Source organism: Phocoena sinus, chromosome 18 (genome assembly GCF_008692025.1).
Source record: "Phocoena sinus isolate mPhoSin1 chromosome 18, mPhoSin1.pri, whole genome shotgun sequence".
Classification (NCBI taxonomy): Eukaryota; Metazoa; Chordata; class Mammalia; order Artiodactyla; family Phocoenidae; genus Phocoena; species Phocoena sinus.
The window spans coordinates 22,885,215-22,902,430 of record NC_045780.1 but is presented as its reverse complement, the minus strand read 5'-3'; the positions used below and the strand labels follow the sequence as shown (position 1 = coordinate 22,902,430).

Sequence of the window (17,216 nt, the reverse complement as noted above, 5' to 3'; positions counted from 1 at the left end):
CTTAACTTTCTTTCAAAGGCAAGTTAGAGAACATTCAGATATTACTCATTGATAGCTTTAAGCCGAAGGTGGGATTTCTCTGAATGTACAGACAGTACTGGACTACAAAAACATCTCGTTTTGGGGTGTAGACATACAAGGGTTGGTCTGCAGCTCAAATCTAAGTTTTAAGGGATGCCCAGGCAACTGTTTGAAAAAGAAATTATAGGTCTTTGGTGAAATCCAGTCATAACCTCCCTGCTTGTCTCATTCAGGACAGTAAGGGGAAAAGTTTTATTTTTACTCTGTAAACAAGTAAACATGAGTTCTAAACCAAAAGGAGCTCGTAGCAGGTTGAACTGTGGCCCCTCAGACAGATGTCTGAGTCCTCACCCCCAGAAACTGTGAACATGAGCTTATTTGGAAAAAGGATGTTTGCAGGTGTAATTGAGTTAAAGACCTCGAGACGAGATCATCCTGGATTTAGGGTGGGCCCTAAATTCAGTGACAGGTGAGACGCTGAGCATGCAAACAAACAGTGACTAGGCCATAGATAAAAACAGGACTCTGACCCACAACCTGCAGCAACCAACCCAGGAAACCATCCATCATCTACAGTAACCAGCTAGCCTGCCATCTGAAGTCAGACCACTATCTCTAATAACAATTCAGGAGCCAAACACTAACCCCTGTAACAAATGGCCCCAAAATGGCCAGTGCTTGATTAATAAATAACAGCTTCCCTAGTTTTTGTCCCTACTTCCAACTTAGGACCAACCAGAGAAAGCCAAATATGCACCCCTAACCAATCACACAGGATGCGCAACTTCTAGTGAGCCCACCTACAGCTTCCCCAGGCCAACAGCCTGCAATCAGGGCATACTTGAAGATTTCCTTTTTTTCCACTATAAGCTTTCCCACCCCTCTGCCTGCCTTTGAGTCTCTGCCAAAACACAAGTAATGCGGCTGACTCCCTTATTCCAGCAAGCTCTGAATAAACAGCCTTTGCTTACTCTATGATTGGCCTTTTCTTTACTTCCACTCAGGTGTCTTTATGTGAGAAAGGTACAGGGAGATTTGAGACTCAGACACACAGGAAAGTAGACCATGTGAGGACACAGGCATAGAGCCCCAAGTCATGCACCCCAACGCAAGGAACACATGGAGCCAACATAAGCTGGAAGAGGCAAGGAAAGCTTTGAAGGCAGCACGGTCCTGACACACCTTGATTTAAGACTTCTGCCTCCATAACTATAACACAACGCATTTTTGTTGTTTTAAGCCATCCAGTTTGTGGTCATTTGTTATGGAAAACTTAGGAAACTAACATAATCTTTTAACAAGGAAATTTGCATGTTACATGTCCTTTTCTGGAAGGACTCATAAACCCTAGTGTGAATGGTTTAAAGACAAGTGCTCCCAATTTTATTCTAATTGTTCTCATGATAAGAATTTACATGGTGATTAAGAATGCCTGGGGATTTTCCCAAAGGTTCCCCTCAACAGCCAGGCACTCTCTCTGCCCCCAAAATGCTCTAAGTCTCTATGGGGGAAATAGATGCAAAGTCAAATAATGAAAATGTAGAGGAACAGTAGGTGTTCTCTTAGTCTACTTACACTTAACCTCTAACCAATTGACTCATTTTGTTTCCTTTTAAATCATAAGCTGCTAATTCCCACATCACGCTGAATGCGCATGCTGGATGCTAAAGGGTTACAAAGCTAGTCTCCAGTGAGTCTGCCCACTTCTGCTCCTACCAGTGGAACTGTACAGCTGACAATGTCACTTGTGTTTGTTCCTGAACCTGTTTATGCCAGTTGTACTTGTCACTGTGCTTTCATAATTTAATTAAATATTATGTAAACCAATGAAATAGTGTGGAAATAAAGTTTGTTGTTTCTTTAAAAGCTATGTTTAATATTTTGGAAAGACCCAATTAAGGTGAGTTGTTTGAATGTGTGAGATAACTATAAATGATTATAAAGAAGAAATCTACACTCAGCTTCACAAGTGCCTCTAGGTTATTTTCCTCTTAAGGGAACCGAATCTTGGGAAAGCTTAGCTGACGGTTGAGAAGTGTAGTTTATAGAAGAGATATGATGCAGAACTCTAATCAGGAGGCCATGTACAAAGAAAAGGCCTTGGACCTTCTCAACAGATTGGCAAACAAGCATATAGTTGTTTTAGGTTAAAAAATGTTTAAGGTATTATGGTATACTTTTTCATAACTCTCTGGTTTAACTGACTTTCCTTTGAAACAGTTTTATTTAGATATAATTTATATACTACCATGTTCATCTTTATGAGGTATACAATTTAATGTTTAATTGACTTTTTCAATGTACTGCTTGGTTATGGATACAGATTGCATCTATGAGAGAGCTTCTCCTATACAAACAAAATGCTAAAAGAAGCAGTTAATTCTGCTTAGCAAGGGGATGGGGATTCAAGGTGATGTTTGAGCTTGAAGGGGCTTGAACAAGTAACAGCTAAAAAAAGCATATAAAGAGAAGAGTGTTCTAAGCAGAAGGGATAGCTTATGCTAAGGATGAAATCATATGGTGTTCCAAGGAACAGCCTTTAGTTTGAGTGGCTTGGGAATAGGGAAGTTGTTTTTTCAAATCTAATTACGCATCTGAATCATCTGTAGAGATTAAAACAAAACAAAAAGCAAAGCAAAACAGGCCGAGACTTGACTCCCGGCGTGAGATGTGACTTCCCGAGTTTCTGATTCAAATGTTTATCTGGAGGTGGTGGAGGGGGAAGCTCCCTGGATTTATATTTTTTTAAAGTTCTACTTGTAGTTCTGAGGTGTAGCCAGGATTGAGAGCCACTGGAGTGGGGGGAATGGGGATGAGGTAAGAGAGTGCTAGGAGATGAGGCCGCAGCCCAGTACCAGATGATGAAAGGAAATGGTATATAAATACAATATAACAGCAAACTTTCTCTTCCCTGACAGCTTCCCTATTCTGAAATATTTCTTTTTTCACCTTTTTTACTGTTACCGTTGCACGACAGAAAATGAATTCCCACCATTGTCTATAAAAAGAGATAAATGTTTTCACCCAGCTTTGTAACTAAAGACCTCTATTTTGCTTACAGTAATATTGAACATAAAGCAAGCTCAGAGCCGAGCGCATCAGGTGCACCACACAGCACTCAGTGCTCTTAATAAATGTCCAGCAAAAATGATGAAAGTACAATTTTTGACAGAAACATCTGCCAGACACTGAACAGTGGGTTCCTATTCTGGGCTGGGGATGCCATAGAATAGCAGCACCTGCCCACTTCAGGTGCTCTTCTAAACTCCCAGATGGCTGAGATTCTTTCTCTCAGGGACAGGTTCTTCAGCACTTATCGTCTGAGCGACTGTCAGAAGAAACGGACCCCCTCCTTCTGTCATAACCAGTTCCACAGGAAGCATCCTTTCTCCAACTCTTTGAAGGTTGGAGATATTTCCCCTTGGCCAGAGCGTCTGCCTTCCATATACGTAGGAGCTGTTCAATATTTTTAAATAAATGAATGCTATGCTCTTTCAGGGCAGAGAAAGGACGCTAATTTACATCTTTGTCACAACTCTAAGGGTCAGTGCCTTCTAATTTTCTACTCCTGGCGCGTAGTTTTCAAAGGGCACCTAGGACCTCCGTTTATCCACACACGTGCAGGAGCTGTAAAGTTTAGTCAGCAAGTTAGGCAGGATCAGCAAAAAGGCAAAGGAGGGGTTCAGCCAACTCGTTTCTGGAAACAACTAAAGCAAAAACGCTAAAAAAAATTTAAAAAGTCTACCTCAGGAGGCACGTTACTTGAACTTGGATGGGACAGAGTGCCAAGTGCTAACGCGAGGAGGTTCTCAGGCCTGGGCTCTGGGGAGGAAACCGAGTGTCGTGACAGCTCTGCCGCGCCGGCGACTCGTTGAGGCACGACTGGCAGCGCGGACGCCGGGAAAGGGCTTCCTCGCCCCCGCGCAGGGGGAGGAGGTCATCGACCCGAGGCCGCTCGGCCGCGCGCCCAGTCAGGAGGCCCGCCCCGTTCCCTCGCGCCCCGCCCACCCCGCCCAGCCACCGGCCCGCGGACCCGCCTGGCTCCGGTCACTCGGTCGGTCGGCTGCTTCGGTTCCCGTTCCTCCTCCTGGCGCCGGGCGCGGGCTGGCGCCCTCCTGACCCGGAACTGCTGACGGTTCCCCGCGGTCTGGCGCGTCCGACCCGAGGGTCGCTACCCGGGTCGCTCCCGCTTCCCCGCACCCAGCCCCCCGGCCCGGCCTCCGCGGCTGTCAGGGGGCTGCCGGGCGGGGGCTCCGGCAGTCCGCGGTCAGGCGGGTGAGGCGGGACGGGCGCCGCCCGCCCAGCGCCCGGGGACACGCTCGCGGCCTCCTGGTCTCGTTCGGGCGGAGGACTTGGGGGCGGCAGACGCCTCAGAGCTCGCCGCCCACCGAGTGTGCAGCGGAAGGCGACGCGCGAAGGACGAGGACGGAGAACGGCCTCGGGTGTGCGTCCGGCCGTCGGAAAATCTCGAAGGGGCGGGAGGAGTCCGGCAGGTGAGGATCGGCGCCCCACCGGAACGAGCGCGGACCGGGCGGGTGGCAGAGGCGTCGTGGGGCTTTTCACGGTGCAGAGCGAGGGGGTTAGGAGTGGCGGCAGGAGAAAACCATCCGGGGCACAGGGGGTCACCGAAGGGGTCACCAAAGAGAGACCGGCAGCCTGGGGTGGGGGAGGGCAGAGGCTGGGGGGAGAAGATCTGTGCGCGGGGAGTGAAGAGGAGAGCAGGTGGGACGCACACCTGATCCAAATTGCCCTTGCTTATGAGATAATTGCCATACCTGAGCCCTGCGTGAATCCTGGAGTCTGCTTTTATCTCCTTAAAAACGCATTTTAAAAAAATTGAAGTATAGTTGATTTACAATATTAGTTTCAGGTGTACAACATAGTGAGTCAATATTTTTATAGATTTTATGCCGTTTAAAGTTATTATCAAATATTGGCTATATTCTCTGTGCTGTACAATATATCCTTGTAGCTTATTTATTTTATACATAGTAGTTTGTACCTCTTAATCTCCGACCCCTATCTTGCCCCTCCCTCCTTCCCTCTCCCCGCTGGTAACCACTAGTTTGTCCTCTGTATCTGTGAGTTTGCTTCTGAAAAACAACAATAACAAAATGCAATTTTTCTGAAGGAAAAAAAAAGCAATTAAGAATTTAAAAATTTTTAATTTTTAGGTGCAGCTCCTTTTAACCTATTGAACTCGAGACCCAGGTATTTCATATGAAGGGATGTAAATTAGCAAACCAGTGATATCCGGATTAATGATATATCAATAAGTTGACACCCTGTAATTAAAATACAGGACTTTGTCTAAGTCAACAAGTAATTCCCTGCTTAAAGTTTGCTACCTGCACCATTGTAAAGCAATTATACTCCAATAAAGATATTTTTAAAAAATTGCTACCTGAAAATAAAACAAAACAAAAACTTGCTCTGCTGGAAAGATGTAAAGTACTTTCACAAAATGAATTAAGAGATGGCTTTGCTTTTCATTGTCCTGGTTCTGACAAATAGTGCACTAGCTTTTCTGGGAGGAGTCTAGATTCACTATTTTGGTTACATTTTTAAGTCAATGCAATTCTTTTTACCCATCCACAAGTTTCTGTTGTAACTATAAGGAGATTGATATAACTTTGTATTCTTACTTAGGCTAATTTTTCTTTACAGGTGATTTTGGGGGGGGCACAAAAACCTTCTTTGAAGAACTTTATACAGTGTTGAAGGATGGCAGAAGCAGTGTTGATAGATCTCTTTGGTTTGAAATTAAACTCTCAGAAAAACTGTCATCAGACATTACTAATGGCACTGAATGCTGTCCGAAACCACCATGGTGCCAAGGCCAAGTTCCTTTGCATAATGTGTTGCAGTAACATCAGCTGTGACCATGATAATTGTGAATTAGAAACAAGCAATGGATTATCTGCTTTCCTGAGAGAATTTGAGACTGTTAGCAATCCCAGCATGGCTGCCTCATTGTATACCATTAAACAAAAAATTGATGAAAAAAATTTGAGCAGCGTTAAGGTAATTGTGCCTGTGCACCGGAAGACATTAATGAAGGCTTTTATTGGTCAACTCTTCACTGATGTTTACAATTTTGAGTTTGAAGATTTACAGATGACTTTGAGGGGAGGTCTTTTGAAACAGCCTACTGAAATAAACATAATCACAGCTCAAGAACTAGAGGCAATCCAGAATGAAATAGAAACATATTTGAGAAGTTTGCCAACACTGAAAGGAGAATTAACCATTATCACATCTCCTTTGATCCCAGGTACGTTAAACACTATCTGTTGATTTTACTGGATGTGAAAAACCAGTCTTTCTTTACAGGTTGTTCACCTCTTTTTGCTTCTTTCTTTTGTAGACTGTTGTGAATTTATGTGTTCATTAGCATCAGTTACAACATGGGAGTGTCATGCATTGCCTTGTAGTGTCAGGGGTGTCAAGGGATAGCCACCATAAGTAAATAATTTCTCTTTATTGCAAATTCAGCTTTAAGACAAATCCCCCAGCCTTCCTTTTAAATGAGATTTATGACCGTAAGCATTTCCTACTCAGAAATTCTGAAACCTTAACTCATTGGTGCTTTCACAGAAGAATGAAGTTTACTGTGAGCTATATGCTATTGGGATAACAAAGACAAATGGGACAAAAGATACCCTTTGAAGAGCAATAATCCCACAGAAAAGGTAAAACAAACTCAAAGCATTATAAGAAGAATAGGTGGAGAATAAGAATAGGTGGAGGTATAAAGAGCTGTAGAAATTAGAAGGCAGATAAACTAATGCAGGATGAGGTGATTAGGGAAAGTCTTAATGAGAGACTGGGTTTGTAATGCTTATAGTCTTTTGTGTGTCATGTTTTTAATCTTCATTGTTTATCTTCAACAGATATTTTCATACATGGATTTACTACAAGAACAGGTGGGATATCTTACATACCAACTCTTAGCTCATTCAATCTCTTCAGTAGTTCCAAACGGAGAGATCCCAAGGCTGTTGTTCAAGAAAATCTGCGTAGGCTGGGGAATGCAGCAGGATTTAACGTGAAGAAATTTTACCGAATAAAGGTACAATTTTGTTTCCTATTTTGGAAGATGTAAAGTATATTCTTATTTATTTATTTATTGCTGTGTTGGGTCTTCGTTGCTGCATGCGGGCTTTCTCTAGTTGCGACGAGCAAGGGCTACTCTTCCTTGCGGTGCGTGGGCTTCTCATTGTGGTGGCTTCTCTTGTTGCGGAGCACAGGCTGTAGGCGTGCAGGCTTCTATAGTTGTGGTGCGTGGCTCAGTAGTTGTGGCTTGCAGGCTCTAGAACGCAGGCTCAGTAGTTGTGGCGCATGGGCTTAGTTGCTCCGTGGCATGTGGGATCTTCCCGGACCAGGGATCAAACCCGTGTCTTCTGCATTGGTAAGTGGATTCCTAACCGTGGCGCCACCGGGGAAGTCCCTAAAGTATATTCTTGACTCTGCTAATGACTACGTGGACTTTAAATAAGTTATTTAACTTTTGCATCTAGTGTTTTATCTAAGATTTAGGATAATGTTTGTGATTTTTTTCTTAGAGCTGTATACCATAACCTAAAGATCAATTCTATGACGATATATATATATATTTCATCTGGAGCTCCTCACATCTAAAAGTACAGTGAATTCTCAGAGTATAGTACCACTGCCCTTTTTGATTTAGAAGGAAGGTTCCTGGTTGGTGAGAGAGAAGAGCCATTATTAATCAACACTAGGAGGAACTCGGGTACAACTGATGAGATAATTGTTTCTTACAGAATTCTAGCGTTACTTGACTCCAGGAAAAGTAAAAATATCATTGATTTGGAAATTTAATTTCTTTCAGTAAATTAGTACTTTGTGGAAAGTACTGCAATTAGAGATTAACCCATCTCTAGTGGGAGGTATTCATGATGGATGGACTATTTTGAATTTTTTTAAATGTTTGTTAAATGTAAAAGTCTGCTTTCCTTTGAGGAAAATATGCAGAGATTATCATATCATAAAGTTAAATAAGTAAGTTTGTTATTTTATCATATATGGACCTGATATATTTAATGAATGCTTGTAACCTTAAACTGGTTATATAATTTTGTACAAGATGCATACTTTAAGAAAAGCTTATGGTATGAGAAACTCTATCTTCAAAACATTTTTTTCTCACATCTTTGGTATTAGACTGATCATGCCAATGACGTCTGGATTATGGGAAGGAAGGAGCCTGAATCTTACGATGGAATCACCACAAATCAAAGAGGAGTCACAATAGCGGCTCTTGGTGCTGACTGTATACCAATAGTTTTTGCCGATCCTGTCAGAAAAGCATGTGGGGTTGCTCACTCTGGTAAGTGTACTTAATTAAACATCTAGGATTTTACCAATTTTTTTGGTACAGGAAAAGTTATAATTTCTTTCTGATGGATATTACAAATAGTTAATTACTACCCATGGTGATAAGTGTAAAGATAGGGAAGAGCTAGCAGACTCTTAGGACAGGAGCAGATAAAAGGAGTCCCTAAGGTCAAATTATATGAATCAGAGTATAATTCCCAAGAAAGCAGTACTTAGGCTGATTCCTGGGAGATTTATAGGATTTGGTTAGGTGCCAGTGTTTCTCAGCAGGGGTGCTATTAATATTTGGGGCAAGATAGTCTTACACTAACTGCAGACCAAGTTTACTTGGCTTTTTGAAATTCTTCATGCCAGTAGCACTCAGAGTTGTAAGAACCAAAAAAAAAAGCCTCCATGCTTTTCAAAACACTCCCAGGGAGTTGTACTGCCTCTAGTTCAGAACCCTTGAAGTCCAGATAATAGGGAATAGGAAGTTGAGACATGTTGGGTCACAGAAGGTGTTTATGAAATGCAGCAGCATGTGTAAAGGTGTGGAGGTAAGAAAAAGCAAGATATGTTTGGGAAAACCGCATTTAGTTTAATATGCTGTAGTCTAGTGGCTTTAACTATTCTCTAAAGATAAGAACAAAGAATTTTTAGGTTCTGTTAATGGAATTTTGTTTTCTGGTGATTTTTTTAAAAAATACTGTTTAGACTATCCAGTGGTTATGAGTCTATGTAAAATGAAGAATGATCTTTTAGATTTTCTTCTGCTTGTAAATCAACGATTACTTTGCATTTTAGACTATAGATAAATAAGAAAGTGGTGCATTTTTCTTTTGATCTAGCTAAAGTAATGAATGACTAGAAGTCAGTGACATTGTCAAAAGTTACTTAAAATTTGAGTTTTAGTTCCTGGATATAAAACGGGAATATTATTTGCTACTTCCTGGGTTTTGAAACATTAAATTCAAAAATATCAAAGATAAAAGAAAGTCTTGAAAAGGAACAAAGTTAGATGTCTCACACGTCTCGATTTCAAAACTTGTTATAAAGCTACAGTAATCAAAACAGTATGTATGGTGCTAGTATAAAGACAGATGTATAGAGCAATGGAATAGAATAGACATCCCAGAAATAAACCCTTGTATATATGGTCAAATGATTTTTCACAAGGTACCTGGACTATACAATGGGGAAAGGACAGTTTCTTTAACAAATGGTACTGGGAAAACTGGATAGTCATATGCAAAAAAATAATGTTAGACCCTTATGTCATATATAAAAATTAACTCAAAATGGATCAAAGATCTAAATGTAAGGGCTAAAACTCTAAAACTCATAGAAGAAAGTGTAATCGTAAATCCTTGTGATCTTGGATTAAGCAATGGTTTCTTAGATATGATGCCAAAAGCACAAGCAACAGAAGTAAAAATAGATAAATTGGATTTTGTCAAAACTTCTGTGCATCAAAGGACACAGTAAACAAAGTGAAAAGTCAACCCAACCGATTGAGAGTAAATATTTGCAATTCATATATGTACTAAGGAGTTAATATTCAGAATATATAAAGAACACCTACAGTTCAACAACAACAACAAAAACCAACTTGATTGAAAAATGGGTAAAGGACTTCAATAGAACATTGAAAAATGGGTAAAGGACTTCAATAGAACATTCTCCAAAGATGATATGCAAATGTCCAACAAGCACGTGAAAAGATGCCCAACATCACTAATAATTTGGGAAAAGCAAATCAAAACCACAGGATATCACCTCACACCCATTAGGATGGATAATATTATAAAAAAAAGTGTTGGTGAAGAGAAATGGAAACCATAATGCACTATTGGTGGGAGTATAAAATGGTGCAGCTCCTATAGAAAACAGTATTATGGTTCCTCAAAAATTTTTAAATAGAATTATCATATTACCCGGCAATTCCACTTCTGAATATATATCCAGAAGAATTGAAAGCAGGATGTTGGCAGGATATTTGCACACCCATCCTCATAGCAGAATTATTCACAATAGCTAAGAGGTGAAAGTAACCCAAGTGTCTATCCACGATTGAATGGATAAGCAAAATTCATACAATGGAATATTATCCAGCCTTAAAAAGGAAGGAAATCCTGACCCATGCTACAACATTGAATGAATCTTGAGAATATTATGCTAAGTGAAGTAAGCCAGTCACAAAAAGACAAATACTATATGGTTCCACTTATAGGAGGTACCTAGCGTAGTCAAATTCATAGGAACAGAAAGAAGACGGGTGGTTGCCAGAGACTGGGGAAGGTGGAAAGGCCAAGTTCTTGTTTAATGGGCATAGAGTTTTAGTTTGCAAAATGAGAAAGTTCTGGAGATTGGTTGCACAACAATGTGAATAGACTTAACGTTACTGAAGAGTACACTTGTAAACAGTTAAAATGGTAAATTTTATGTTATGTGTTTTTTCCCACGATTTTTAAAAGTGTGCATAAAAAGTGAAGGAGAGAAGACTAAGAAGATATAATTCCAGTGGAAACAAAGTATAGAACATTTTAAAAAGGAAGTGGAAGGGACCTCCCATTAAATGTCTCTTCTGTGTCAGGTGCTTTGTATAATATACCTCATTTAAAACCCAGTATTTTAATTAATTAGTTGATTATTTGGCTTAATTAATTTTGTGATTCATTTACTATTTCTGGACTTCGAAAATACATAAACTGACTCTGTTCATTTTTAACTTAGATATAAATTATGATGAAATTTTCTTATGTTTTAACTTTGCTTATCTCTTTTTCTTCTTATTTACTAGGTTGGAGAGGTACTTTGTTAGGTGTTGCTATGGCTACAGTGAATGCTATGATAGCAGAATACGGCTGTAGTTTGGAAGACATTATTGTTGTACTGGGGCCTTCAGTAGGACCTTGCTGTTTTACTCTTCCAAGGGAATCAGCAAAGGCATTTCATAATCTTGATCCCGGATGTGTACGGCTCTTTGGCTCACCAAATCCCTATGTTGACATCCGTAAAGCCACGAGGTATGCTTGATTTCAGTCCAGAACTGCAAGTTAGATTATTGCTTATTGCTTCTAAAATGAAGATAATTTTAGAAAACAATTAGTAACTCCAAGAAAAATTCAGGTGGCAGGTATTTAAGTAGCTGACATATACACTTACACAAAAACTAATTTTAAATATGAAATCTTTTCTCATTTAAGTTTGAATAACAGCAGTCTTTTGATCTGGTATCTCTTATTGGTTTAAAAGTGAAGGAAGAAACAGCTGGCATTTAATTTTAAGAGATGTACTTAAACTTCATATAGAAAAGTTGGCACTTTTTATAGAAAAGAATGGCACTTCACAGACATTCCTCAGCTAAATTCTCCTAAATATAATAAACTATCAGGAAACTGATATTTTTAAATTATTCTTATTCTCTAATTAACTGGAGGAATATATTTTTCAGCAAAAATACTAGATAATATAAACACATAGATACTTTCAAGTTTTTTATGGTCCCTTGCATTTTTGAATTTATGAAATTTTGCTATTAATAGATAATAAAAATTATTTGTCATTTCTACAAAGGAAAATTGATGTCTGATTTGAATCGTGTTTCTTTTCCAGTCAGCAAAACCTTACCCAGATTCTGCCTCATTTAGTACATAAGTAGAAAGGATTGAAATTGATTCTTAAATGTGACCTGTGAAATAAGTGTCACTAATTTATAGTCATATTTCATACCATGAAGTGTTTAAGGAGAAGCAAGTTTTCTGTGAAAAATCTGGTTAATAGAAGGAAAGGAGGCGGGAGAGCCAGATGACTACAAAGCACGCTCTGTCTGAATCAATTGAATCTTGTCTTCAAGATTCTTCTTAAATTAGTACTTGATTTTGCTTATAAAAGTTTCTTCTTAAATAATTACTTGATTTTGCTTATAGAATCCTATACTCAGATCATGTCTGCAGGACAATATGGAGGTTATACAGTTCACATATGAACTTAGATGATTAATGGTGGTGAAATCTACCATTTCCTGACTTGTCCTTGTTCTGTAACTGAATAACAATTTGCATTGTTCCAAGCAGATCTTTCCCAGAATTCTTTTACACCAATATCCATACTTTTTCCATATTGCTTTGGCTGTTGGTAAAGTAAACTTTCTGTCTTTTGAAAAATCTTTATCTAAGGATTCTTCTAGAACAGGGAGGAATTCTACCACAGAATATTCAGGACCAGAACCAAGATCTCAACCTCTGTACCTCCTGTCATCCTGACAAGTTTTTCTCCCATGTCCGAGACGGCCTTAACTTTGGTACACAGATTGGCTTCATATCAATTAGAGAATGAGGTATAGTAGCTTCTCGCTCCCTGCTCCCTCTCCCTTCTCCTCCCTCTTTGCACCTTTCCCTCCCCTCATTTTAAAAAATAATTAATTATATTTAACTTTACTTATTTATTCCTATAGGAAGAATTAATTCTCTACTTTTTAGTGAAGCAATAGTAGTAGGACAGTTAATTTTCTGTGACATACTCTAATATAAAGAGCAGCTACTTCTTTTCCTAGTTAATGAAGAATATATTATAAGTATATATAAAAGTATAAAAATAAAATAATTTTTTCATTAAAAAATCATGTATGCCATTTAACTCTCCTATGTACTTGACATCTGTATATTTTCTTTTTTTTGACATCTGTATATTTTCTATCATAACATCTTTATATTTTTCTTTTTTAAATTCTTTTAATTTTTGAGAAGAAATCTTTACATAAAAATTCGAAATTCTATAATGATAATACGTTTGTATTATCGTATGTAACAGACCAGCCTGGTTTTACAACCAAATTTCCAGCTGATTATCTATAGTAGGAGTTGGTCAGTTTTCTTTAAAGGGCTAGATAGTACATATTTTAGGCTTTGTGCAACATGTAGTCTCTGCTCAGCTATTCAACTCTGCTTTTGTAGAGCAAAAGCAGACAGGAGCAGGAAGGAATGAGTATGTCCAGCTTCAGTAAAACTTTATTTACAAGATAAAGATTTGGTCCACAGGGTATAGTTTGCTGACACTTGAGCTATAATCATAGAGCAAGATTTAGTGTAATTTCATTAAATTAGTATTTCTTAGAGATGGATTTTTTTTTTTAGTTATACAAAAAATATTTTGTGACAGTGATTTGGCACTGACCCTTTAGCATATACCTGATTTTCTTTAAGGTTACTTTTAATTGAATTAATACTGTTTTTAGGCTTTACAATGTCTTTAACTCTTTAATATACAAAAGGCTTTGATAGATTTAGTGATTCTTACATTGATATTTTAATAGCACTACTAATGGCCTCCTCATATTTGATTTCTATGTATTTTTACAGATACTTGACTGGATTTTTGCATAACTATTTCCTGCTTCCTTCCAAACCAACTGTAAGAGAGAAATTTAGCTGTTTGACATACTTAAAACCAAAAGGATTATAATGAATAATTCATCTTTCAGATATATTTTCATTATTATCCAAAGCCAAATGATTTCATTGATTCTAACAATAACTGACACAAAATTAATATGATGTATTGGGTTGGCCAAAAGATTTGCTCAGTTAATGAATACGTTGTTCAATAATGTTCTTGGTGAAAATGAAAAATGTGTCTTTTATTTTTACTTAAACCCAAATGAACTTTTTGGCCAACCCAATAGTTTATATGTTACACAGATAAGGATTATTCTTAAAGTTTGTACTCTGTATTTGTTATGTAAATCAGGAGTAGGTCTATTCAGTTTAGTATTTATTGGGTAGCCTCTATTTGTCAAGTGCTGTGTGAATCATAGGTGAAATCAAGATGAGTAATACTTTTTCCCTTTGAGTCTAATGCAGTGGAAGAGATAAACACTTCTAACATTTTAATTTTAATAGCCAAAGACTACAGGAGAAGGAAGGATTAATTCTATGTGAAAGGCAGAATAGAGAAGGTATTACAGAGAAAATGACTTACCACATGCACCCGAAAGATGATGTATAGGCTTTTGACAAATAAAGAACAACCATAACAGGTAGAGGGAATACCATAAACTAGGGCATGAAGCTGTGCGTGTATAACATGTTCTGCAAAGAGAAAGGTGTGGGCAGGAGTTACTGGAAAAACAGGTTAGAAACAGATTAGTTCAGGTTTTGAATGCTGTGTCAGAGAGTTTGGAGTTTATTTTCCAGGCAAAGAGTAGGCATAGAAAGTAGGAGAGTGTTTTTATGTCCTTGGCATTATATTTAACAGGATGGATTTAACTTGTGAGAGACTAAAGCAGAGAGATTAGTTAAGAGGCAGTCACGATACTTTTAAAAAGAAATAATGAAACCTGAATGCAGTGGAAATTAAAACAGAGGCAAGAGTAGATGAATTAGCGAGACATTTCAGAGATGGAATCTGCAGATCCTGTTCCTAGATCATGGAGGTAAGAGATGAGGAAGAGTGGAGAAGTCCCTGATGCCTCCACAGTCTCTGCTTGGCTGACTACCTAGAGTGGCAGCAAAGATGGGGAGGAGGTTTGGGGCAAGGGAGAGGGATGATGAGATTGACACACAGACTGAAGTACATCCAGATGGAAATTATGTGGTCAACAATTAGAAATAGAGACCAAGAACCTGGGAGGGAGTTGCGAAAAAGACAGCAATTTGGGAGTTGGCTATGCAGAGGCAATGCCCGAGTCTGCTGGAATAGGCTGGATCATCTCCATAGAAACATAGAGTGAGAAGAAGGGAGGTCCAAGGATGAAACGTCATGCCACACTTGCATTTGGAGAGCCAGAAGCTGAACCAGTCAAAAAGATTGATCCTAGAAGAAAAAAATGTATAGTTATTTTGGAGAAAGAAGCCAGCATAGATATGAGAGGAAAAGAAATCTTCAGGGAGTTCCCTTGTGGCCTAGTGGTTAGGATTTGGTGCTTTCACTATGGAGGCCCAGATTTGATCCCTGGTCAGCATCCTGCATGCTGTTCAGCGTGGCCAAAATACAAAAATAAATAAGTAAGTAAGTTAAAAAAAAAAAAAAAAGAAATCTTCAGAGAGAAAATGAGAAGAAACCAATGGATTAACCATGTTGAAGCTGTTCTATAGGTCATGGTGGAGGAATCAGATTTCAGTTGCTTGAGGACGAGGATGCACCAGTGTCAACCCTTCTTCGCTAGTATTTATTGGAGAAAATAAAGCACCGAGGGCTGTATTTTGAAGCATGGTGTGTGTGTGTGTGTGTGTGTGTGTATTTGGGAGGGGGGATGAGTAGTCTTAAGTGTATTTGTAGGCTGAAGAGAGGAGTTAGGCTGTTTTCACTTGGGAAAAATGGTATGTATGGTACATACTTTTAATGTGAATTGTCACATTGTACCTTAAAAAGATTTCTTATTTCATACATGTATTTCTTACCTGAATATGCAGAAAATTACATTTGTTTGGTACTTATAAAGGACTTTCAAGTCCATTACCTCATTTTACCTCTACAGGTACCCTGAAGTATATGTCAGGTGCTATTCCTTTTATTCAGATGAGAAAACTGAGCCTCGTTCAGGTAGAGGCTAAAATCACATAATTTGTGATAAAGTAAGATTTGAACCCACATCTTGTGACTCCAAATATCATTTCAGATTTTACAGTTCATCAGAGCTATCTAAATTAAATTTTTGCAACTTTTTGTTAATATCACGTATTCATCCACTCAGTCAAAATTTTGTTGAGGTGCTAGGGTAGGTTAAAAATTATAGCTATGGCCCTTAAGATATTTAATATCCAGTGAAAGTGACATTCAATAAAGCAACAATTTTAATACTGTGATATGTGTTGTAAGGTTGTTTAATTCTTTTATGTAACTCATAGCTCAGTGTGAAACTTATATATAATACCTCATTTCTTCCAATTTAGGGAAGGCATTAAATACAAATCATAGGACAAACTCATGCAATCAAACTCATGTAAAATACTCTTGTTTCATGATAACAATAAGATTAAGAAATAATTCCATTGAGAAAGATGGATAATTTTCCAGTTCTTCACTGTATATTATTTTGTTGAATGCAGAGTGTTAGGCAGCCATGTTTTACTTTATGTATCAAAATACTCCAAAACCAAATAAAAATTATGTTCGATTATCTATGATTTTGCATTATCTGTGTCAAAGCATAGAATGAAAAGTTGTCTCCTTGCTGTTTTACTGAGTGAAAAGTATTGATTCAGTAACTCAAAAACAATGTTGGTTGTTAAATAGTCATATCTTATTGCCTCTACAAGATCTCTCTCATTTTTAAGCATTTGTATATAGGTTTCTGGGACTTTCAGGGTGTAACTACAATGATGACTTTTAATAAGTTTTGTTCTGTTTTCAATCTAAGCACTACTACTAACTGCACATAGAAAATATAAGTTGTCGTTTTAGTAAGACGATGAATTAAGTTTGTAAATCAGAGTTCATGACATGATTTTTTAGAGGTGCTAATTAGCAAACTAAAATTTATCTAATTGTAATTTTAAATTCTGAAGAGTAGCATAGTGATTAAATATGCTACACTCCATTGCTTTATAAAGCAAAGGAAAACATGGTCTTTCCACTAGGAGGTAGTATTTCTACAAGTAGCTCTGCTCTGTTTCTTGGCATAAAGTTGAACCAATCTTAATCTCTGTATTTATTTGTACAAAACACATATATAGCTCTTACTTTAGATGCAACTTATAGTTCAAGTAGGTAAAAACATTTAGGAATCCTCACCTACCTGGGTCTCACTTCTACAGAATCTCCAGTAACTGCTCTTCTGTAAATAGATTGGGGGGTGGGAGGGATTCAAAGAAGCTTATTCTGTGTCACGTGACAAAAACATAAATGATACCCATGGA

The 17,216-nt window shown here is 38.3% G+C and overlaps 2 protein-coding genes across 4 annotated transcripts in view; one reads left to right on the top strand and one right to left on the bottom strand.

Annotated features, from left to right (window-relative positions):
• The window catches only part of CCDC122 (coiled-coil domain containing 122), a 34,589-nt gene extending 30,793 nt beyond the window's left edge, over positions 1-3,796 (bottom strand). The window contains exon 1 of the mRNA XM_032611487.1: positions 3,767-3,796. The gene's annotated coding sequence lies outside the window, so the exon portion shown is untranslated. The remainder of the gene's footprint in view (positions 1-3,766) is intronic.
• A 274-nt stretch (positions 3,797-4,070) lies between these two features.
• On the top strand, positions 4,071-16,481 carry LACC1 (laccase domain containing 1). 3 transcript variants are annotated; one of them, XM_032611568.1, is made up of 8 exons: positions 4,086-4,514; positions 5,196-5,232; positions 5,689-6,295; positions 6,915-7,093; positions 8,206-8,371; positions 11,159-11,384; positions 12,537-12,697; positions 13,719-16,481. In XM_032611568.1, exons 3-7 carry the CDS (start codon positions 5,746-5,748, stop codon positions 12,694-12,696), a joined length of 1,281 nt encoding a protein of 426 aa, XP_032467459.1. In that variant the 5' UTR covers positions 4,086-4,514; positions 5,196-5,232; positions 5,689-5,745; the 3' UTR covers position 12,697; positions 13,719-16,481. The 3 variants fall into 3 exon arrangements, 2 of the variants coding, with proteins under 2 accessions (XP_032467458.1, XP_032467459.1); XM_032611567.1 differs by lacking the exon at positions 5,196-5,232 and having other exon boundaries at positions 4,071-4,514; XR_004346703.1 differs by lacking the exon at positions 5,196-5,232 and having other exon boundaries at positions 12,548-12,697.
• The last annotated feature ends 735 nt before the right edge of the window (positions 16,482-17,216 follow it).